Raw genomic sequence first — 19,137 nt, forward strand, 5'->3', positions numbered from 1 at the left:
TGAGGTGCTGGCGATCTCGCCGGTAGGCCTATTCAGTCCCAGGAGACGCGACTTAACAGATGGAGACGTTGTTGACTCCTCAGGGCGCGGCCCCCGCACGGTGCCAGCAGCCCCAGGGTCGTAGTACAATGTACGGTGCGTCTCCACCGCTGCCACTCGGCGATCCATGGCCGTAACAATTGTCCCCAAGTTCTCACTCACATCAGCCTGAGTATCCAATGCCTTTCTCAGGCCAGAGACTTGTTGGCTCAGCTGCTCCACTCGGCTAAGCAGAGCCGAGACGTCCATATTGCCGAACCCAACAGGTGGCAGTTCATCCAAGTAATGTGAAACAAAACGTGGAATATCTTCACCGCACTCATTAAGTAACTTCATGCAGGCCTTGATATTACTCGTGTCCTTCTGTGAGCCTTTGTGTGCGACACAGCGTTGCGTTGTATTCGGGCATAAGTCAAACAACAGCCGCTTGGACTCCTCAATCCACTCAGATGAAAAGTTGTTTGTTGTCAGTAAAACAATTTCATCGTGGCTTAATGTGTTCATTTTAACCACAATAAAATTCAACAATTCATCTTCCACTATCACCTTCCCACAATCCGTTTTGTAGATTTCAGGTTTTGAGCGAGGGCAAGCAGAGCCTCCACCAGCAGCACGCACCGCCGCCGCCGCCGCCGCCATCTTGTCAAGATAAAATTCAAATTCAGTAGAGGACCAGGATGTGTACTACAGTAGAGGACCAGAGTGTGTACTACAGTGGAGGACCAGAGTGTGTACTACAGTAGAGGACCAGGATGTGTACTTCAGTAGAGGACCAGGGTGTGTACTACAATAGAAGACCAGGATGTGTACTACAGTAGAGGACCAGGATGTGTACTACAGTAGAGGACCAGAGTGTGTACTACAGTAGAGGACCAGGATGTGTACTACAGTAGAGGACCAGGATGTGTACTACAGTAGAGGACCAGGATGTGTACTACAGTAGAGGACCAGGATGTGTACTACAGTAGAGGACATCTATCCCCTCTCTGCTCACCTCTGTTTACAACCCGTTCCAACCGCTTTTACAGAACAACACACCCAGATCGATGGCAGGATAATGACCTCCTTCACGCTCCGGAATCTTAGTATCGTCGCCACTCATTTACTCTCTCTTTGCATCTCATGCATCAACATTTAACTACATACTTTTATTTAGTATCCCATGAATTTGAAATCAGTGATGTTTCATAATGATTTGATGTGGCGAGTACGGCAGGGGAGGAGAGGCAGGATCGATGTGAGCGGCGCAGCCTTCCATGCATGGCAGAGGGATCTATTATGAGGAAATCATGATTTATGTCAGCAGAGGACGTAAGGGAGAGAGAGGGATAGAGGTGTACACCAATAATGATGGATGCCCCTCCCCTCCACCACCATGGGGAGAAAACCACCCCTGTCTCCTCCGACCCTGTCTCCTCCACCCCTCTGTCCTCCACCCCTCTCTCCTCCACCCCTCTGTCCTCCACCCCTCTCTCCTCCAGCCCTCTCTCCTTCAGCCCTCTCTCCTCCACCCCTCTGTCCTCCACCCCTCTCTCCTCCAGCCCTCTCTCCTTCACCCCTCTGTCCTCCACCCCTCTCTCCTCCAGCCCTCTCTCCTACAGCCCTCTCTCCTCCACCCCTCTCTCCTCCACCTCTCTCTCCTCCAGCCCTCTCTCCTCCAGCCCTCTGTCCTCCACCCCTCTCTCCTCCACCCCTCTCTCCTCCAGCCCTCTCTCCTCCAGCCCTCTCTCCTCCAGCCCTCTCTCCTCCACCCCTCTGTCCTCCGCACCACTTCCTTCTGAAGCCCAGGGTATGCGCACTCCAAGCACCCCAACCTTGAACCCCACTTTCACCCATCCAGCACCAAAGTCTCCTTGTTCTCTATCTCATCTCAACCTCTCTAGCTGTGTCCCCTCCCACCCTCCCCCCCCCCCTCCCTCCCCCCCTCTGTCTCTGCCAGCCCAGCCATCCACCCAACACAGCCAGGCCCAACCATAGACTGGAAAAAGAATGGACAGTACAACAGCTCTGAAAAGTGAAGCCAAAACATTTCAATCGCCCTCTGGTGGCTGGCTTCAGTATAGGTCATAAGTCCCGCATCCATGTTAATGGATGGGACATGAGCCAAAAAAAATGTTTATAAACTTTTTTATAAAGATGGTTTCTGTCATTTTAGTTTTTATCCTGCTGATATCTGTTCAAGTGCTCATTTTGCTGATCACCTCCTGTTTTTTCCTGACAAACACCAGGAAAGCAGGGGAGGAAGGAAGCAGGGAAGGAGGGAAGGAGGAAGTAGAGGAGGAAGGAAGGGAGGAAACAGGGGAGGAGGGAAGGGAGGAAGCAGATGAGGAAGGAAGGGAGGGAGGAAGCAGGGAAGGAAGGAAGGAAGTAGAGGAGGAAGGAAAGGAGGGAGGAAGCAGGGAAGGATGGAAGGGAGGAAGTAGAGGAGGAAGGAAGGGAGGGAGGAAGCAGGGAAGGAGGGAAGGGAGGAAGCAGGGGAGGAAGGAAGCAGGGAAGGGAGGAAGTAGAGGAGGGAGGAAGGGAGGAAGCAGGGTAGGAAGCAGGGAGGAAGCATGGAAGGAAGCAGGGGAGGAAGGAAGGGAGGAAGCAGGGAAGGAACTAGGGGAGGAATCAGGGAAGGAAGGAAGAGAGGAAGCAGGGGAGGAAGTAGGGGAGGAATCAGGGGAGGAAGGAAGAGAGGAAGCAGGGAAGGAAGTAGGGGAGGAAGCAGGGAAGGAAGCAGGGAAGGAAGGACGGGAGGAAGCAGGGAAGGAAGGATGGGAGGAATCAGGGAAGGAAGGAGGGTATAGATAAGGATAAATAAAGATTAGAATCATGTCAGTCAGTCTTGAGGAAAACAACTGCAAAAACACTTGTGTGCAAGAAGCTGCTGAATGGTTCTGTCCTGAACGGCGTCATGATTTAAATACTGATCAGCCTGATCAGTATACAGTATACTGATCATTTACAGTATACTGGTCATTTACAGCTTGTTTTATTTCAGCCACTTCAGACTGTCCCCTCCTGCCTCCTTGCCATGGCAACCAGGGTCTCATTTCAGAGGTGTCATGCTGTATTATAATTTCACAGGCTCATCCCCCCCAATCCTCCTCCACCCACTCTCTCTATCACCCACCTCCCACTCCCACCTCGCCTCCCCCTCCACCCTCCCCATCAACCCCTCAAACACCACACCCAACACTGTGACGATTGCCTCTCAATCTCCCTCTCTCTCTGTCTATCACTCTCTTTCAGGCCCTGTCTCTCTTTTCCTCGCACACACACTCGCTCTCTTTCTTTCTTTTTCTTTCTGACACATGCAACTCCAAAATGTATATTCTGTCACGTATTACCCACGTGCTACAGGATAACGAACTCAGGGCTTCTGATCAAAGGCTGTTTTCCCCAAACTACCCTTCCCTCTGAGACACTTCTAGGGAGACAGAGAGAAGCCGTGAGTACAGGGTCCAGCCTCTAATGAAGGATAGCAGGGTTAGGGTTAGGGTTGGCAATCTCACAGATCCGGTGAGTGACTCCTCAGATGCAGCCCCTCCCCCAGGCCCCTCCCCCAGGCCCCTCCCCCAGCACTATGAGTGAGCTTGTTAAACCTTATGAGGTATGTCCTCTCTGCATGCTGTCCTGTCTAGTTCTGAGGGCCTACCTCTCTCCCTCCCTCCCCCATGATCTCATAACTCAGCACCTTATAATGAATGAAAACACAGCTGTACGAAGCGGAGGCATGATGTTGATCTGTGAGAGGTGTCAGGCCAACAGGCATCATGAGGGACAGTTACTGAGTTTTACACACAAGTCGTGAAATTGACCCTGTTCTCAAAACGGGCGGCCACATGCTAAAGAGGATCTCAGTAGCCTACTGTAGAGAAATGATATAGTGCCAGAAGAGAGGGAGGGAAGGAGGGAGAGGGCCAGAGGGTGAGGGCACACACACACAATTAAAAGGCAGGGTAGGCAAGTTACGCGAAGCTAGCTATTTTAGCTTATTTTTTACACGATTCAAACCTTAGTATCCCAGCTCTTCCCTTCAAAGCTAGCCTACTCCCACAAAACTACAGACGGGTAGTCCGTCCAATCAATAGTCAGGGTAGGCTACCCCTAATGATCGGTTGTGTTTATTAAGCTATTGCGACGCCCACAGATGTCGATATATTTTATATTACCGTCAAACCTTTAAATATATTGGTTGCTATCATGACTGTAACTGGGTAGCTTTAGGACCCAGGAGCTTTTAGGTAGCCCACAGCTGACGTGCTGCTTCCTTAATGAGGCCCGCAAAGGTTTAAATTTGTACCGGAGGCTATTAGTGGCTGGGCGGTTTACTTTGCTATGGGTACTTTGCTATGGGTGGTTTGGCGGTCTGCTGAACGTTGATGGTGGACAAGCATTGGTAGTGTAGAGCGGCTGCCACTGTTTTTCCCATGTTTTGGTTTCTTTGTGTTGTCAGTGTTGTCTTTGTTCAAGGAGCTGTTCTGTGCTTATTGTTTTGAGGTTTTACCTCTTGTGAGCATAGTTGTGTTGGGCTTGCTAACCTGGCGGAAACGCTTGCAGTGAGTGTTTTGATTTGGGTATATTTGCATCCCTAGTTTAGTGTGTTTTTAGTATTCCTCAGTTAACCCACCAGAGCCACTCCATGCCCAGGCATATATGCCCACAATTACACACCTGCCAATTAAGTGTTTGTTATTTTTGTAGCATGTACCGTCTGATTTTAACACTGGCCATAATAAACTTTGTACATATTTGATACCACCGCCTCTGTGATAGTTCATTTGATTGGACACGACACAAGTCTGAGTAGTATTTCCAACTGAGGGTCTCTCACCCCATCTGTGAGAGTGGCGTGGTCTGAAGCACCCCGCCACATTACTTTGACCAAATATGACAAAAGGTGCTTCACAACAACATTGCCTACCCTGCCTTTAAGCGTATTTTACCCAAGCTGTATTGGACTTTACAGTCGAATACTTAGTTAACGTATTGTTATGGGAGAGGACAGCGGTCCCCAAAAAAGCTATCAGAACCGGATGTCTCTGACAGAGCGAAAGTCAATAGACTTTCAAAATGCGAAAACAAGCATCACGTCCAAAAAAAACTGTCCTGCTACAGTCTGCTTAAGGCCCACATTATGATTTTACTGTAAACCGGTAGGCTAGCCCGACTACAGGCCCACTCTGTACACAATGAAACACGTCGGCAAGCCTGGCTACATCATGGTCTACTGTTCTGTACAAAATGAAACTGGCGCTCGGCGGTACGGCAGCCCATCGGGTACCGTAAACCCACCTGTTCACATATTCCTAGCCGAAATGCTACTAGCATAGGCGAGGGCGTCTAGGAGGTCTGGTGGTCAATGACAAAAACTTCTGTAAAATAAATTCTGTTATTTTCAAATTTAGGGAGCTCTGACTGATACCTTCACTTCTAGTACTTTCTGTCGTGTTTTACTTCCGCTTTCATGTTTGAAACTTGGCATGAAGGTGTCTGTCTTCTCGACTCTTGAAGATCTGATTTGTAACATGACCAAATAGAAACTTGACATTGGACAGCGAACATGTTACCCTAAAGTCGTCATTGCGTATCTATGAATGTGACTAATACCAATTAAAATATGAAGCTGTTCATTCAATGTAATTGTTTCTATATTCATAATTTTGAATTAGCAGAAAGCAGAGATGAGTTTGAGGGAGGTGTGAATAACTGTGCCCAAGAGCCTTATGTCTAGCTACACCCCTGGGTGAAGGAGGGGAAGGTCAGAAGGAGGGTGAGATGGGGGGAGACAGGGTAGGAAGGATCAGGGCCAGTGGGGGGGTCACTGTCCAGGGGAGAGTGCCTGATCCTCCACCCCCTGGAGCGGGCTGACACAGGGAGCAGCAAGCCCATCATGTGGCCTCCACCTTATGCCGCGTCTGATATGCACGGCCGCTTTCACCTGCCCAGATTCCATTAGCGCGCTGCCAGTCCCTCGCTCCTCTGTTTCCGTGGCATATTAAACAGATTAATGGAACAGCGCTCCAGGGAGGGGGAGCGCCTGTCACTCTCAGCTACAAACACAAAAGCAGGAAAATGAAAGAAGCCCCTGGCTGAACAGTCAGAGCTGATAAAACAGAATTGAATCTTACATGCAGGAGGGAAACAGACAGATAGTAAATATTTTTTTCCTCTTCGCCAGCCTGAGCTGCCGTGTGCTGCTGGGGTCCACGGCCCAGAAGGAAGGGCAGAATTATTCACAGGAGAACAAGGAGTCAGCACGCTTCAGCACAGTCAAACCGCATCAGCTTCAGCAAATTTCAATCAGTAAGTATTTTGTCACATGCCCCAAAATAAGTATCTTTTATTTCAATTCAAAACCATTGCAGACTGTAGAGGCCCCGCCTTCTCACAGTAGAGCATGACACAATAGTGTACGGAGCTTTTATCACATATCGGTGTTGAGAGGAACAGAAACAAGGGCCCTCAAAATGACAGAAAAAAAGACACAAATCATCCCTGCACTAAAGATCCTAGAACGGGTCATTACGTTAAACCATCTCTTCTAATCTCCCTCAGCCCCATGCGGGCCCTGGGGCTTCTGGCACGGCAGGGACGGCTAATGGTCCACTGTATTAGCCGGTTAATTGCCTTGTCGTGGTCTCTGTTGGATTGTGGGTAGTGGGGGCCCGTTCAGAGTAATTGTGAACCGTCCTGTTCCAGCGCCCGGCGGGGCGTCAGCCTCTGAGGCGTGGAGGCAGGATGAGGACTGGAGCTCCGTCACGACAGCACACCACCGCCTCCACACAGCTGACTCAGGTCGCCCCCTGTTGGTGGCACACGGTCGTGGTTCTGCCACTGGAAAGGAATCTGCCATCCCAGCGGATCCCGGCCCCGATCCCCCACCCTGGTTCCAGCTCCACCTGCTGCATCTCAGAGGTCCATGTTACTGACTGAGAAATACTTAGACACTATATGTACTTGACACTATGTATATACCAACTTTGGAAAGACAAAAAGTTTTGTACTTAAATGCCACTCGTGGCAAAATGTGTTTTTTTTGTGCAGTTGCACTTCAGAATGCTCCAGTGCTTGAGAAGTGTTGTCTTTGCAAATCAGAAATAATAACAGTATTTTTTGACAATTGTGGCTGTAGATGTTGTAGGTAGCATTTTACTAAGAAGATTTTTGTGATTCCGAAATGCAGTCAAAATATTTGGGTAAAAACCTTTAATAGGACTTCACCTACAGCAGGCGTATGGAGAGGGCTGGCGTTCTATAAGTCTGGATGATGTGCTGGTTCATGGGGCTACACCTGGATGATGCTAGCTTTTTTAACTCTAACCCTTGAGCAGCCCCCCTCCCCCTCTCCCTCTCCCCCTCCCCCCGTTTACCCCTCTCTCTCTCTCTCTCTCTCTCTCTCTCTCTCCTCCCCTCTCTCTTCGGTCAGCAGGCTGGTCTACTGACTGGTCTGAACCTCCAGCTGTGATACCCAGGGAGGCTGTGATGCCCAGGGAGGCTGCTCAGCGCTGACCTCCTCTCCGCGACGACAGAAGAGAATGCAGCAAGATGCCTGGAGGGACACAGGGGTCAGAAGAGGACAAACAGCGGAGGTGAACAGAAGAGGTACACAGGTGCTGAGACGAGAGGGGCTGGATGTGTGGAGGCCTGGAGAGGCTGAGCAGGGAGGTACCTGTAGCCACAGACACGTTCAGGGACTCCACCCCGGGGGCCAGGGCTCTGAGGGGAGGGACCGTCAGCAGGACCTCACACTGCAGGCACAGCTCTGGAGAGAGACCACCCCCCTCTCCACCTGGAGAGACAGCAGCTTAGACTGGGAGGAACACTCCTCTCTCTCCTCTACACCTGCATGAGGATCTCACACTTCAGAGCTTTACCACATCTCCACCGTACTGCAGTTAGTAAACACTTCCTAGTGCTGAGCCTCACTAGAAGCACTTAAAGAGTGAAGACTGAGGTTGGTTCTACAGATAGCAGACTAACAGGACGAGCTGGAACATGCAGTGTTTATTGTTAAGTCTAACTCAGTCACTTTGACCTGTAACACACTCAGGGTGAGAAGGAGGAAGAGGAGGAGGGCAGGGTGATGAGGAGGGCAGGGTGAGGAGGAAGAGGGCAGGGTGATGAGGAGGGCAGAGTGAGGAGGAGGAGGGCAGGGTGAGGAGGAAGAGGGCAGGGTGAGGAGGAGGAGGGCAGGGTGAGGAGGAGGAGGGCAGGGTGATGAGGAGGGCAGAGTGAGGAGGAGGAGGGCAGGGTGAGGAGGAAGAGGGCAGGGTGAGGAGGAGGAGGGCAGGGTGAGGAGGAGGAGGGCAGGGTGAGGAGGACAGGAGCAGGGTGAGGAGGAGGGCAGGGTGAGGAGGAGGAGGGCAGGGTGAGGAGGAGGAGGAGGAGGGCAGGGTGATGAGGAGGGCAGAGTGAGGAGGAGGAGGGCAGGGTGAGGAGGAAGAGGGCAGGGTGAGGAGGAGGAGGGCAGGGTGAGGAGGAGGAGGGCAGAGTGAGGAGGAGGAGGGCAGGGTGAGGAGGAAGAGGGCAGGGTGAGGAGGAGGAGGGCAGGGTGAGGAGGAGGAGGGCAGGGTGATGAGGAGGGCAGAGTGAGGAGGAGGAGGGCAGGGTGAGGAGGAAGAGGGCAGGGTGAGGAGGAGGAGGGCAGGGTGAGGAGGAGGAGGGCAGGGTGAGGAGGACAGGAGCAGGGTGAGGAGGAGGGCAGGGTGAGGAGGAGGAGGGCAGGGTGAGGAGGAGGAGGAGGAGGGCAGGGTGATGAGGAGGGCAGAGTGAGGAGGAGGAGGGCAGGGTGAGGAGGAAGAGGGCAGGGTGAGGAGGACAGGAGCAGGGTGAGGAGGAGGGCAGGGTGAGGAGGAGGAGGGCAGGGTGAGGAGGAGGGCAGGGTGAGGAGGAGGAGGGCAGGGTGAGGAGGAGGAGGGCAGGGTGAGGAGGAGGGGGGCAGGGTGAGGAGGAGAAGGAAGGTGAGGAGGAGGAGGGCAGAGTGAGGAGGAGGGCAGGGTGAGGAGGAGGGCAGGGTGAGGAGGAGGGCAGGCATGACTCACCCATGAGCAGCAGTGTGGGTCTGGTCATGCTGAACTCTGAGCAGCACAGCACAGGAGCCGGGAAGCCCCGCCCCTCTGCCCCAACTGTCCCCACCACCTGCCAGCCCTGAGACACCTTCACCTGGACACACACACACACACCTCCAGCCATGAGACACCTTCACCTAGACACACACACCTTCACCTGGACACACACACACACACACGTTCACCTGGAGACACAGCTACTCAGGACAATAAGCGGATCTAAAGACGTTTTTTTAGACGATGATTTCATTATGCATTTAAGGTTGTGAGTGAATAACACTGTTCCCCCCCTTACTTAATAAATAACAATGTATTCAAATACGTTAAACAAAGGTCTATAAAGTACCATGTACACAATCAAACAAATACCAGTAGTGTAGATATGTCTAATGAAAATGTTGTCTGGGTGAACTAGTTACCTTCAGCATATCAGCCAGGCTTTCATATCCATACACCTCCATGACCTCCATCACCCCTGAGCTTGCCTTGCTCACCACGGGTGTCAGGGGACAGCTGGGTAAAGGGACCGTTTTAATCATGTCACAATAACAAGCACGTTGGTAAAGACAGAATGGAACATCAAATCAGTAGAGGCGGATGTTGATGTACTATTGGGGTTGAGGTGATGCTGATAACAATACAGATCGTTTTATTAGCACCAACCCCTGAACTAACCCATTTCTGGTCCAATATTATATGCAGTCCTGCACAATCTGTATGTGCTGTTTGTATAGGGCTATGCGTTATTTATATATGCACCATTCTTACGCAGCTACAGACAAAGCAGCTAAAAGAATGAAGCGGAAATGTAAAACGCGCCACCTGTTGTGAAGACTGCTGGCGATCTTGTCCACCCCTAGGAAGTATGCAGAGCGGATGATGGCTCCCAGGTTCATGGGGTCCTGCACCGCGTCCAGGACCAGCCAGAGGGGGGGGGCGCTGCCGGCGCTAGGGGGCTTCGGGGGCTCGTCCTCGGAGAGGAAAGTGAGAGGACTGGCTTGGAGACACACGCCCTGGTGGACCCTTCCAGAACACATCTTATCCAGTTCCTTTTTACTGACCCTCTGTATTTGCACCCCCCTCCGGTGGGCCTCCTCACACACCTGCTGAACCGAGGCCCGTTTAGACGCGTCTCCCTCCTTCACATATAACCTCCGGGCCCGCCTCCTGCCCTGGGTCAGTGCCAGCAGACAAGGCGACACCCCGAACAAAGTTTCGCTGTTTCTCTCTTCTTTCGAGTCCTTTCCGACCCTTTCACGCGCCTTGGGGAAGTCGTCCAGGCTGAGTTTCTGGAGCTCAGACGACACTCTTCCTTCAGCCCAGGGTCGGCTCTCCCGGGGACCTGGGGCGTCGGCCCTCCAAACTTTTTTGGCGGCCGGTATCTCCGGGTTGTCATCGGCCCCGTGATGCCCCTTCCATGTCCCGGACACGGTGGGCCTGTGTTGATCACCAGCGCAGGGGAGAACGCTACGCTGCTTCCTAACGTTTGGTTTTGCCTCACCATCTCTTCTTTGGAGAGTGCTGGTGGGACGATAAGATGCAAATTGAGAATTTACTCTCAGATCTGCCACCTGCGCAAAAAGTCTATTGTAGACAAATAGCCTTGAGCACTGTAGTGTGAGATTCCATGTCGTCATGGTTATAAACGTGCACAAATGAACGGCTCACTGCTAGATGATATCAGACAACGGTTTGTTACGGACTGCTCGCTAGAAAATCGTTTAAAATGTGTGCTACCAAATTACAGTATATAGCTCGCCAGCCCATTCATTCAAGTTCACCTAAATACCCTTCAAAACCAAGCGGCAAACAACAGTGTAAGAGTGACATGATACCACTTCATATATAGACTACAGTACTCTCTTGTCAACACTTAAAAGCTAAGATAGCAGTAACTGTTAATCCAGATGACTGGTAGCTTTCGACCCAGGACGCAAAGTCAAACTACGGCAAATTCGCATGTGGTTGGTTAAGCTCCGCCTCTTCCAGGAAATAAACAACAGTAGTTTTGTCACTTGCCAAGATTTAACAGCATCCTCTAGTGCTGCTCGGTGGTACTGCAGCTTCATGCACCAAACAAGCTCAGGCAGAACAAACTACAACTTATGTTTAAGTTTAATTGTTTTTGATAAGTTAAAAAAAGCTTATAATGATAGTGTTAAATTGACTTGACATCTCAAGAACTTCATGATAGCAAAACAGGATTTATATTTTAGGAATTTCATAGATATCTAGCAAAATGGTTCAATATTAAACTTTCAATATTGCATATCTAAATATTGGTCACGCTTTCATAGTTAGATGAAGTGAAACTTTTAGCTAATTTAGATTTAGCTTCCACACAAAGTACATTCTTCAACACAACGATCATATGGGCTAAAGTTCAAAGAACAATATGATGGCAAGCCTGTGTGACAAGTCTGACAACACGTACCAGTGCCTTCGTGCCGAAGCTGCTTCAGGTCGATGGAATGTTCTTTCTCTCTGTCTAAGACACCCAGGAACACTGCACATGCCTGTGTGTGTGTCCCCATGGTCAGATAATGTTGTAACCATAACAGTCAGGGTCAGCCCCAGTCATCATTTGAATCATGTCCTCTCAGAACCTCTCAGGTGCATTTGTTCTTTCTGGTCTTTTGGCACTGTGTTCCTAAATGATGCTCAAGATTAGGATTGTGTGAGAATGATGATGTTGATTACATGCGCTGACAGAAAAACACAAATTCAAATCAGAATCAGTTCTGTTACATTTTATTTCTAACAAGGAAAACCACACATCTCTACAAGAGATTCTCATTTAAATATTAGTCTGTTTGTGGCCACGCCCTGGGCCCTTAACCTCACACAGACCCAACCCGAACCCTAACCTCACACAGGTGGGACCCACCTGTGGGTGTCAGTGCCACCATCACCAGTAATTTAAAGACCGAAAAGATTTGCTGCCTTTTTTCCTGTTACCTTGCATGTCCCGTCACATAATGGGCATTTCCCCCTGATATGCAAACCAACTTCTGCTCTCTCACTCCAAATTCAGTTTTAACAACACCAAAATCCTCAGATTAACCCCAGAACATTGGAACCAGGGCAAAGTGGATCCCGTCTGGTCCCCAGAGCACCCCAGCGCCCTCCCTAAGAGAGGCCACACAGCCTCTCGCTCACGTCCCACAGCTTCTTGGCCACAGTGTCGTCCCGGCCGCGGCTGCTCAGCTCCTGGTGGGAGCAGCAGCAGAAGTAGCCTCCGCTCAGAGGCTCCAGCCCCTCCTGCAGGGCGCAGTGCAGCGTGGTCTGGGCTCCAGCCTCAGGGTCCAGGAACAGCAGCGTGGAGATGGGCTCGATGAACACCTTCTGCCACAGGCTCACGTTACGGGACAGCTCTGTCTTCACCACTCCTAGAGGGGACCAATCAGGGATGGACAGTCTGTGTCATACAGGAAGTAAACGTACCGTATCTGCCATGTCACGTTAATGTAAAATCCTGAACGTGTCCGTGCATCAAAAGCCTATTGATAATCCTGAATTGTTGAAAATACATTTTAGTACAGGTAAACGCGTAATGCCTCGGGTGAAATACAGATCGTGGCTTAGGTTAATAGCAACAAGATGGCTTATGTTTAAGTAAGTTCCAAACCTGGGTGAACGCTGTAACACGTAACGTTGGAGCCCTTCAGCCTCCTGGCAAGCTCGTGAGTGAACAGAACGTTGCACAGTTTGCTGTTGCAGTAGGCAGCAAAGAACTGCCAGCTGTACCTCCCAGAGCCCAGGTCCTTGCTGGTGTGGAGCTTGTCAAAGTCAATGCTGCCCCACTGGTAGGCCATGGAGGCCAGGGTGATGACACGGGCACGGGGCCCCTCCTTCAGCCGCTCCAGAAGAAGGCAGGTCAGCAGGAAGTGGCCCAGGTGGTTCACCCCAAACTCGACACCAAAACCATCCTGCGTACGGCCGTCTGCCACCAAGCCTGTGACAGGACAGAAGAGGACAGGTCACAGGCTTCAGGATCCTTTACACAGTCACTGTTCTGTCAAGGTGGGTTCTGAAACGAGTTTGTCAAGATCATTTCCACAATCATTGGTTTGTCAAGATAAGTTCTGAAATGATTGTAAGTGTGTGTGTAGGGTGGAGGGGCGTTAACAAACCAGCATTGTTAATAAGAAGATCCAGTCTGGGCTCAGACTTCAGGAATGTCTTAGCGAACGCTCGCACTGACTGTAGGCTCCCCAAGTCCAAGTGCATGAACACCACGTCAGTGCTCCCCGTTCTCTAAACCCACAACATACACCCGTTAAGGCTGGAATACTCCCGTTTCTGCCCAAACAATTCAATGGATCACAATGAAGACAAGCTTTCATACCTTGTTTATGTCGCTGATAGCAGATTCAGCTTTGACTTGATTACGACAGGCTAGGATGACCCTGGCCCCTCGCCTGGCCAGATCCATCGCCGTAGCCTTGCCGATGCCTGTGTTTCCACCTGACAGCGCAAAACCATAGCTGCTAATATCAAGTGCTTCATACCACATTGTAAACTGTCTTCGCTAGCCAAATTAAACCATTGATTAAAGTTGCTGAAGGTTGTCCGCAACTGTATTAAGACATGCTTACATTTCTCAGCGTACATTCGTTTTGAAAGTGGGACATGAATTTGAATGCAGATAGCTTGTTCTAAAACATAGCTCCGGTCGACACAAACAAATGATTGTTAACCAAAAACAACTTGAACAAATATGAACCTACCAGTAATAATTACCGTCCTCCCTGACATCACCGCGTTTCCTTTGCATTTTGAACTTTTGAAGAGAGTCTCGACAAGGTAGATATAAATCCCAAATCCGACTCCAACCCCAACTAACAAATAGATCATGATGCTGGTTGTGCGCTTCTCAAATGCTCGTGGCAAGACGAACTGTGGGATTATGAGAAAGGTTGGGCTTTTTGAAGTTAACCTGTTAAACGGGTTCCGGAGGACTCCACACACTCGCTTTCACAAACCAGTTCCGAATTTTTGTGTGTAAACTACAGAGTTGTGTTTTAATAAAGCGTTGTGTAAACTACAGAGCTATGATTTAATGAAGCATTTTCCACAACATCAGCGGGGGAACAAACAAGAAAAAAAAAAACAGGAAAAAACACGTTTATTTCCCAACGAGACTAATAAAGGTGCTGGATCTTAAGTTTACATTTTGAACGAAAACATAGGGACCACAGTAAATTACTGCGATGGAATGAAATGGATTTTCATGTACACTCTTTTATTCTTATTTTAGAGCACTTGTGAAAATTCATGAAGTAACCTACATTTAAATCTTGGTAGAGATGATCTGATGCAAAAACCGTTCAGGAACAAAGCTGGGGGGCTTAAATGTAAACCAGGATGAATCTATTAAATCTGTGACGATGCCAGCTGACGCGCCCTTGTGGGGGTTTTCTTAACCAGGTTCAAGTCGGACAAAAGCTTTCACAGAACATCTTCCACTCTTTGTGTCAATGTTAAAAAAACGTTCACAACGACTTTCTCTTCTCACAATACTTGGAGGGTTATTGTCAATTATCACATTTCCACTGCTGGAGATAGAAATATAATAATAATAATAATAATTAATGATTGTTAATAACTTTCGTCCCAACGTTCACATTTGCGTACGGTACATGAAAGAATATACTGAAATTCTTGTGTGTAACGTTTTATGATATGGTGCAGGCCTACATACATGTATGTCCAACAGACAATATTTGAACATTAGGATAACTAAGTTGTTTGCCTCTGCCTCAAACTCATATTAAAGCTGGGAATTAAGGATTTGGTTCAAGACATTCCACAAAGTTTCTCGCTAACTTCCCACAGCTTTCTGGCAGCCTCGTCATCCTTGGCTTTGGCCTGGACTTCCTGGACTGAGCAGGAGGAGAAGTAGCGTCCAGAAAGGCTCTCTAAGCCCTCCTGCAGGGCGCAGTGCAGGGTGGTCTGGGCTCCAGACACCGCATCCACAAAGAACAGAGCTGTGATTGGCGTCAGCACACACTTCCACCCAAACCTAGCATAGCGCCCGATCTCTGTCTTGATTGCACCTGTGTGGATAAAAAAAAAAAATGTTTCAGGTAAGAAAAAAATTAGTGTACATTATTGGAGGGGAACTGGTCCTGTGTTAGCAGAGTGGATGCAACACTAACCTGGGTGAAGGCTGTAGCAGGTGACATTGCTGCCCTGGAGTCTCGTGGCTAGCTCGTGAGTGAACAGGACGTTACACAGTTTACTGTGACAGTACTTCTCAAACAAGTTCCAGTCTGAGTCTCCCAAGCCTAGGTCCTTGTGATTGTCTATGCAGTTGAAGTCAATACGGCCAAACTCATAACCTTTGGAGGCCACGGTGACCACTCTGCTGGGACCTCCCTCCTTCAGACGCTCCAGCAGGAGGAGAGTCAACAGGAAGTGGCCCAGGTGATTCACACCAAAGATCATCCCCACTCCATCCACAGTCTGACCACCATTCATCAACCCTGAGTTGAAAAAATACTTTAATTTCTAAAGGAAAGCATTAATGACGTATCCGTGGCTTGTATGTGACAGTGACATCATGACACAGATGATGCCCTATATAGTCTGTAGTACATTAATGTTGTTAATTAATGTATACATGTAATACATTACAGTTGTGATAATTATATAGACTAACAGGGGCAACAACAAGGCAGAGAAACTGTTTTCAGTATTTTTGCATCATGACAATTACGGACATGTTTACCAGCATTGTTGATTAAAATGTCCAGTCTGGACTCTGATTTAAGGAAGTTCTCAGCGAAGGATCTCACTGACTGCATGCTTCCAAGATCCAGCGGCATGAACACAACTTCCCTGTTCCCCGTCTCCTGCAGAACATTCACATCCACATTCTATGATCATGGATTTACATAGCTGATGCTTTCATCCTACGCGATGCACAGGGGGGATTTCAGATTCAGAATCGTTTTTTTTTTTGCCACGTAAATTAACACAAACACATAATTTAGCCTACTGTGGCGGGAAGGTGGATACAATGAACATATATGGAAAAAAGTTAGAAAAAGAAGAATGTAAATAACTACAAATTAAAAGTTAACCTGTTGTCTCCCACTAAGCTTTTCCCATCCCATATGATAGTTGAATTGGCTATTGTTATTTTCATACTGTCTTCTATGGTATAGTGCGCCCCCTCCGGATATACCACAAAATAACATATTTGGTTATGTAACGGTTAAACGCAAAAGTCAGTAGTCTGGTTTCAACAAATGTGTCCATAAGCCTACCTTGACAATGTCGAGAATGGCTTCTTCTGCCCTCCGCTTATCTCGGCAGGCCAGGATAACCCTACCTCCTCTCCTGGCCAGGTCTAACGCGGTTGTTTTACCAATGCCAGTGTTGGCGCCTAGAAAATAATATTCGAGTTTGACTTCGGTCCTGTCTTTATCACCAAGTGTTTTTTCAGTCATCCACACCACTTTCCATCACTAAGATATAAAGCATGATAAGCAGTTAAAGCAAAACTTACTGAACATGCCGGAACCTTACCTGTAACTATTACGACTTTCCCATGCAACTGCACATTACTTTTACATTTGGGTAGTTTCAGAACCATTAAATGCAGTAATATATAAGCTGTGACAATTCCAGCCGCAATAACTAGCAGTGTAAACATGGTTGCCTAGGAATTCTACTTGGATAAACAATTCCGTTAAAATACGGAAAACGGCAGAGGACTACACCCTTATAGACTTCCCTTATCTTAACGTATTCACAGCTGCCTACACCAATGAAACATCAAAGTGCAATCTGATCAGAAAGGGGTGATGACCGTGTTATGCAACAGTCCAAGGCTGTTACTAATAGCAGAGCCTGTTTAAGGAGAGCCTTGCCACTCCCTATTAAGCCCCATTGTACCGAATTTGGTTGCAGTTCCACCAGAGTTCCACTGGGAGTGATCGCGAGCGAGTGCATGTTGAATGGGAGTCTATGGAGCTAAACGGCTAAATTTGTCTCTTTTGCCTGATTGTCGTTGAGAAATCTCCGATTTGATTGTAGTTTTTGCATGTTCAACATGGATTATAGGTCGAAAGTTGAATGAACGAGTACTTATGTCCTTTTGATTTCTTACAGGGTGAGTCGTTGTTGCCTATAACACGCTAGCATTCTGTTAATGAATGCTGATTGGTTAGTGAAGGACTGATACGACCAGAGCTCTTGCTTGATGGCATCCGAAGCGGAATCAGAATGTCAGAGCATTAGCAACATTAGCAACAACATTAGCAAGCCAAAACTCTTTCTAGCATGTGTATTGACAGGAAGAGCCTAACCTGTCAGCTGTGTTGTCGATGCCCTGAGAGAAAAAAGTAAGTGACCAGAGCTTGCCGTAAAGCAGTAGCTCTGGTCGTACGATGTGTATGACGTCAATTACATTTTCAAAAGCTTTTTAGAACAGAAAGGCGACTTAAAAAAATCTAACAGCCAGCAGTGTGTATTTTTTTTTGCCTCCCCTTTCGAATTCAGAATTCAAATTACTAGACAAAAAATTATATCCTGAGAAAAGTGGATTTTGAGGGGTATAGCTCCATAGACCTCCATTCATTCTGCACTCGCTCGTTAGCGCCCTCACATGGAACTTCAACCAGTTCAGAACTCGGAAGTTTCCCGAGAGTTCTCTCTTTATTAGACATTCTCTGCTAATAGGTAAGTCAGTATCGCCACCATGTGGTTCTTAAACTCGCTACCGTTCAGGGCACACACACCACGAACACGTGTACAGATTCAAACTTAGACACACCAACAATGACCACGCGACATGTTCTTTGAAGCTTCTTAAAAATCTTTGTATTATTTACATTTTTAAGACAGAAAAGGGGAAACATTGTTGAGGTTGCTTTATATTTACATAGCACGTGAAAATGTTCAGATGAACTTCTCTAAAACACAGTATTTACAATGTAGACTACAGTATTGAAAAACACAACGAATACTTTTCAAAAGTACTGCACAAATTCCACAAGAAGCATAGTACAGATTCAAATGTCAAAACGACCAAAGGTCATTCACAGGTCTGGTCAAACAGAATCCTATGCTGTCCATCATGGGTGTAGTTGAAAAAGGGATTATTTACCATGTACATAATTATATTAGTTTATAAAACATAGGAACATAAATGTGTGTATGTTTCATTATAGAGCTACCTGCAATGGTAACAAAAACATCTGACACATCTAACTACATTGTCTTTACACAGTACACAAACTAAAATGGCCAGAAGAAATAAAGTCAATGTTCTGAACAGAATGAGCATGTTTCTGCTAATATTACTGGCACAGTAGAGAACAAGTTACTCACATCATGACTGTCTAGTGGGGTTGTTGCTCCAGTGAAGTCATCTTGATTCCCACAGAGAATCCCTTTTAAATGCCAATTTAAATATATTTCAGAAAGATGAACATTTACAAAGAGGAAAAATAAAAAAATCTATGTGCAACATGCTTACAAAATCTGAGCATGAAAAATACTTCATATCAGCAAAATGTTTGAACATCAAAATAAAAAACACTTTAGGACTTCTACCAGGACTGGCAGTGGGGGAAGAGGGCAGGGAGCAGGGGGCAGGGAGCAGGGGGCAGGGGGCAGGGAGAAGGGGGCAGGGAGAAGGGGGCAGGGAGAAGGGGGCAGGGTTAGGGTGAAACACGGGCCCTTGATGGAGCGGGGAGGGGTGCTTGGCAGATGCCTCTGTCTGGACTGGGGTGGGGGCTGGGGTGGAGGCTGGGGTGGAGGCTGGGGTGGAGGCTGGGGTGGGGGCTGGCTAGAGCAGTCTGGTTCTCCTCCTTGAGCGGCAGGCAGGCAAACTCTGTGACGCTGAAAAGGAACTGCATGCAGCCCATCTTGATGAGGCTGCCGTGGTGGAGCAGGGCCGTGCCCTCCCAGCCCGCCCCCGCGCCCCCCCAGCGCGCCCCCGCGCCCCCCACCATGCTGTAACTGCTGGTCCTGCAGTCACACATGGCCTCCACAGCCTCTCCAGGGCCCTGGCTCATCACTGCGGCCT

At 48.5% G+C, this 19,137-nt stretch overlaps 4 protein-coding genes across 4 annotated transcripts in view; all 4 read right to left on the reverse strand.

Annotated features, from left to right (window-relative positions):
- Nucleotides 1–6,337: 6,337 nt before the first annotated feature.
- mrm1 (mitochondrial rRNA methyltransferase 1 homolog (S. cerevisiae)) lies at nt 6,338–11,054 on the reverse strand. Its single transcript, XM_084697455.1, has 5 exons — nt 9,918–11,054; nt 9,515–9,608; nt 9,069–9,189; nt 7,697–7,816; nt 6,338–7,576 (listed from the first exon to the last, which is right to left on the reverse strand). Exons 1-5 carry the CDS (start codon nt 10,730–10,732, stop codon nt 7,527–7,529), a joined length of 1,200 nt encoding a protein of 399 aa, XP_084553581.1. The 5' UTR covers nt 10,733–11,054; the 3' UTR covers nt 6,338–7,526.
- A 775-nt stretch (nt 11,055–11,829) lies between these two features.
- LOC146287604 (dehydrogenase/reductase SDR family member 13-like) lies at nt 11,830–14,212 on the reverse strand. The gene is made up of 5 exons (XM_084697883.1): nt 13,826–14,212; nt 13,444–13,562; nt 13,229–13,352; nt 12,724–13,050; nt 11,830–12,484 (listed from the first exon to the last, which is right to left on the reverse strand). The coding sequence occupies exons 1-5, from the start codon at nt 13,950–13,952 to the stop codon at nt 12,225–12,227; spliced, it is 957 nt and encodes a 318-aa protein (XP_084554009.1). The 5' UTR covers nt 13,953–14,212; the 3' UTR covers nt 11,830–12,224.
- A 544-nt stretch (nt 14,213–14,756) lies between these two features.
- Nucleotides 14,757–16,864, reverse strand: LOC146287605 (dehydrogenase/reductase SDR family member 13-like). Its single transcript, XM_084697882.1, has 5 exons — nt 16,632–16,864; nt 16,370–16,488; nt 15,829–15,952; nt 15,257–15,583; nt 14,757–15,154 (listed from the first exon to the last, which is right to left on the reverse strand). Exons 1-5 carry the CDS (start codon nt 16,756–16,758, stop codon nt 14,895–14,897), a joined length of 957 nt encoding a protein of 318 aa, XP_084554008.1. The 5' UTR covers nt 16,759–16,864; the 3' UTR covers nt 14,757–14,894.
- Nucleotides 16,865–17,962: 1,098 nt separating this feature from the next.
- The window catches only part of LOC146287606 (PHD finger protein 12-like), a 14,872-nt gene continuing 13,697 nt past the window's right edge, over nt 17,963–19,137 (reverse strand). The window contains 1 exon segment of the mRNA XM_084698569.1: nt 17,963–19,137. This exon segment is cut by the window's right edge and continues 51 nt beyond it. Within this exon segment, the coding sequence (XP_084554695.1) occupies nt 18,770–19,137 (368 nt within the window). The 3' untranslated portion in view covers nt 17,963–18,769.

The sequence above is a fragment of the Hypomesus nipponensis genome, chromosome 5 (genome assembly GCF_054491055.1).
Source record: "Hypomesus nipponensis isolate SF chromosome 5, ASM5449105v1, whole genome shotgun sequence".
In the NCBI taxonomy this organism is placed as follows: Eukaryota; Metazoa; Chordata; class Actinopteri; order Osmeriformes; family Osmeridae; genus Hypomesus; species Hypomesus nipponensis.

What these genes read in the sequence shown, in the direction of transcription:
- mrm1 (XM_084697455.1), bottom strand. Translation starts at nt 10,732, where the DNA reads ATGACGACATGGAATCTCACACTACAGTGCTCAAGGCTATTTGTCTAC. An exon ending in GCCAGCAGTCTTCACAACAG is followed by an intron (nt 9,609 to 9,917) that starts GTGGCGCGTTTT and finishes CCCTTTACCCAG; the next exon opens with CTGTCCCCTGACACCCGTGG. An exon ending in GAACGTGTCTGTGGCTACAG is followed by an intron (nt 7,577 to 7,696) that starts GTACCTCCCTGC and finishes GTGTCCCTCCAG; the next exon opens with GCATCTTGCTGCATTCTCTT.
- LOC146287604 (XM_084697883.1), bottom strand. Translation starts at nt 13,952, where the DNA reads ATGATCTATTTGTTAGTTGGGGTTGGAGTCGGATTTGGGATTTATATC. An exon ending in GAGGACGGTAATTATTACTG is followed by an intron (nt 13,563 to 13,825) that starts GTAGGTTCATAT and finishes TTGCGCTGTCAG; the next exon opens with GTGGAAACACAGGCATCGGC. An exon ending in TCTTCTTATTAACAATGCTG is followed by an intron (nt 13,051 to 13,228) that starts GTTTGTTAACGC and finishes GTCCTGTCACAG; the next exon opens with GCTTGGTGGCAGACGGCCGT.
- LOC146287605 (XM_084697882.1), bottom strand. Translation starts at nt 16,758, where the DNA reads ATGTTTACACTGCTAGTTATTGCGGCTGGAATTGTCACAGCTTATATA. An exon ending in GAAAGTCGTAATAGTTACAG is followed by an intron (nt 16,489 to 16,631) that starts GTAAGGTTCCGG and finishes ATTATTTTCTAG; the next exon opens with GCGCCAACACTGGCATTGGT. An exon ending in CATTTTAATCAACAATGCTG is followed by an intron (nt 15,584 to 15,828) that starts GTAAACATGTCC and finishes TTTTCAACTCAG; the next exon opens with GGTTGATGAATGGTGGTCAG.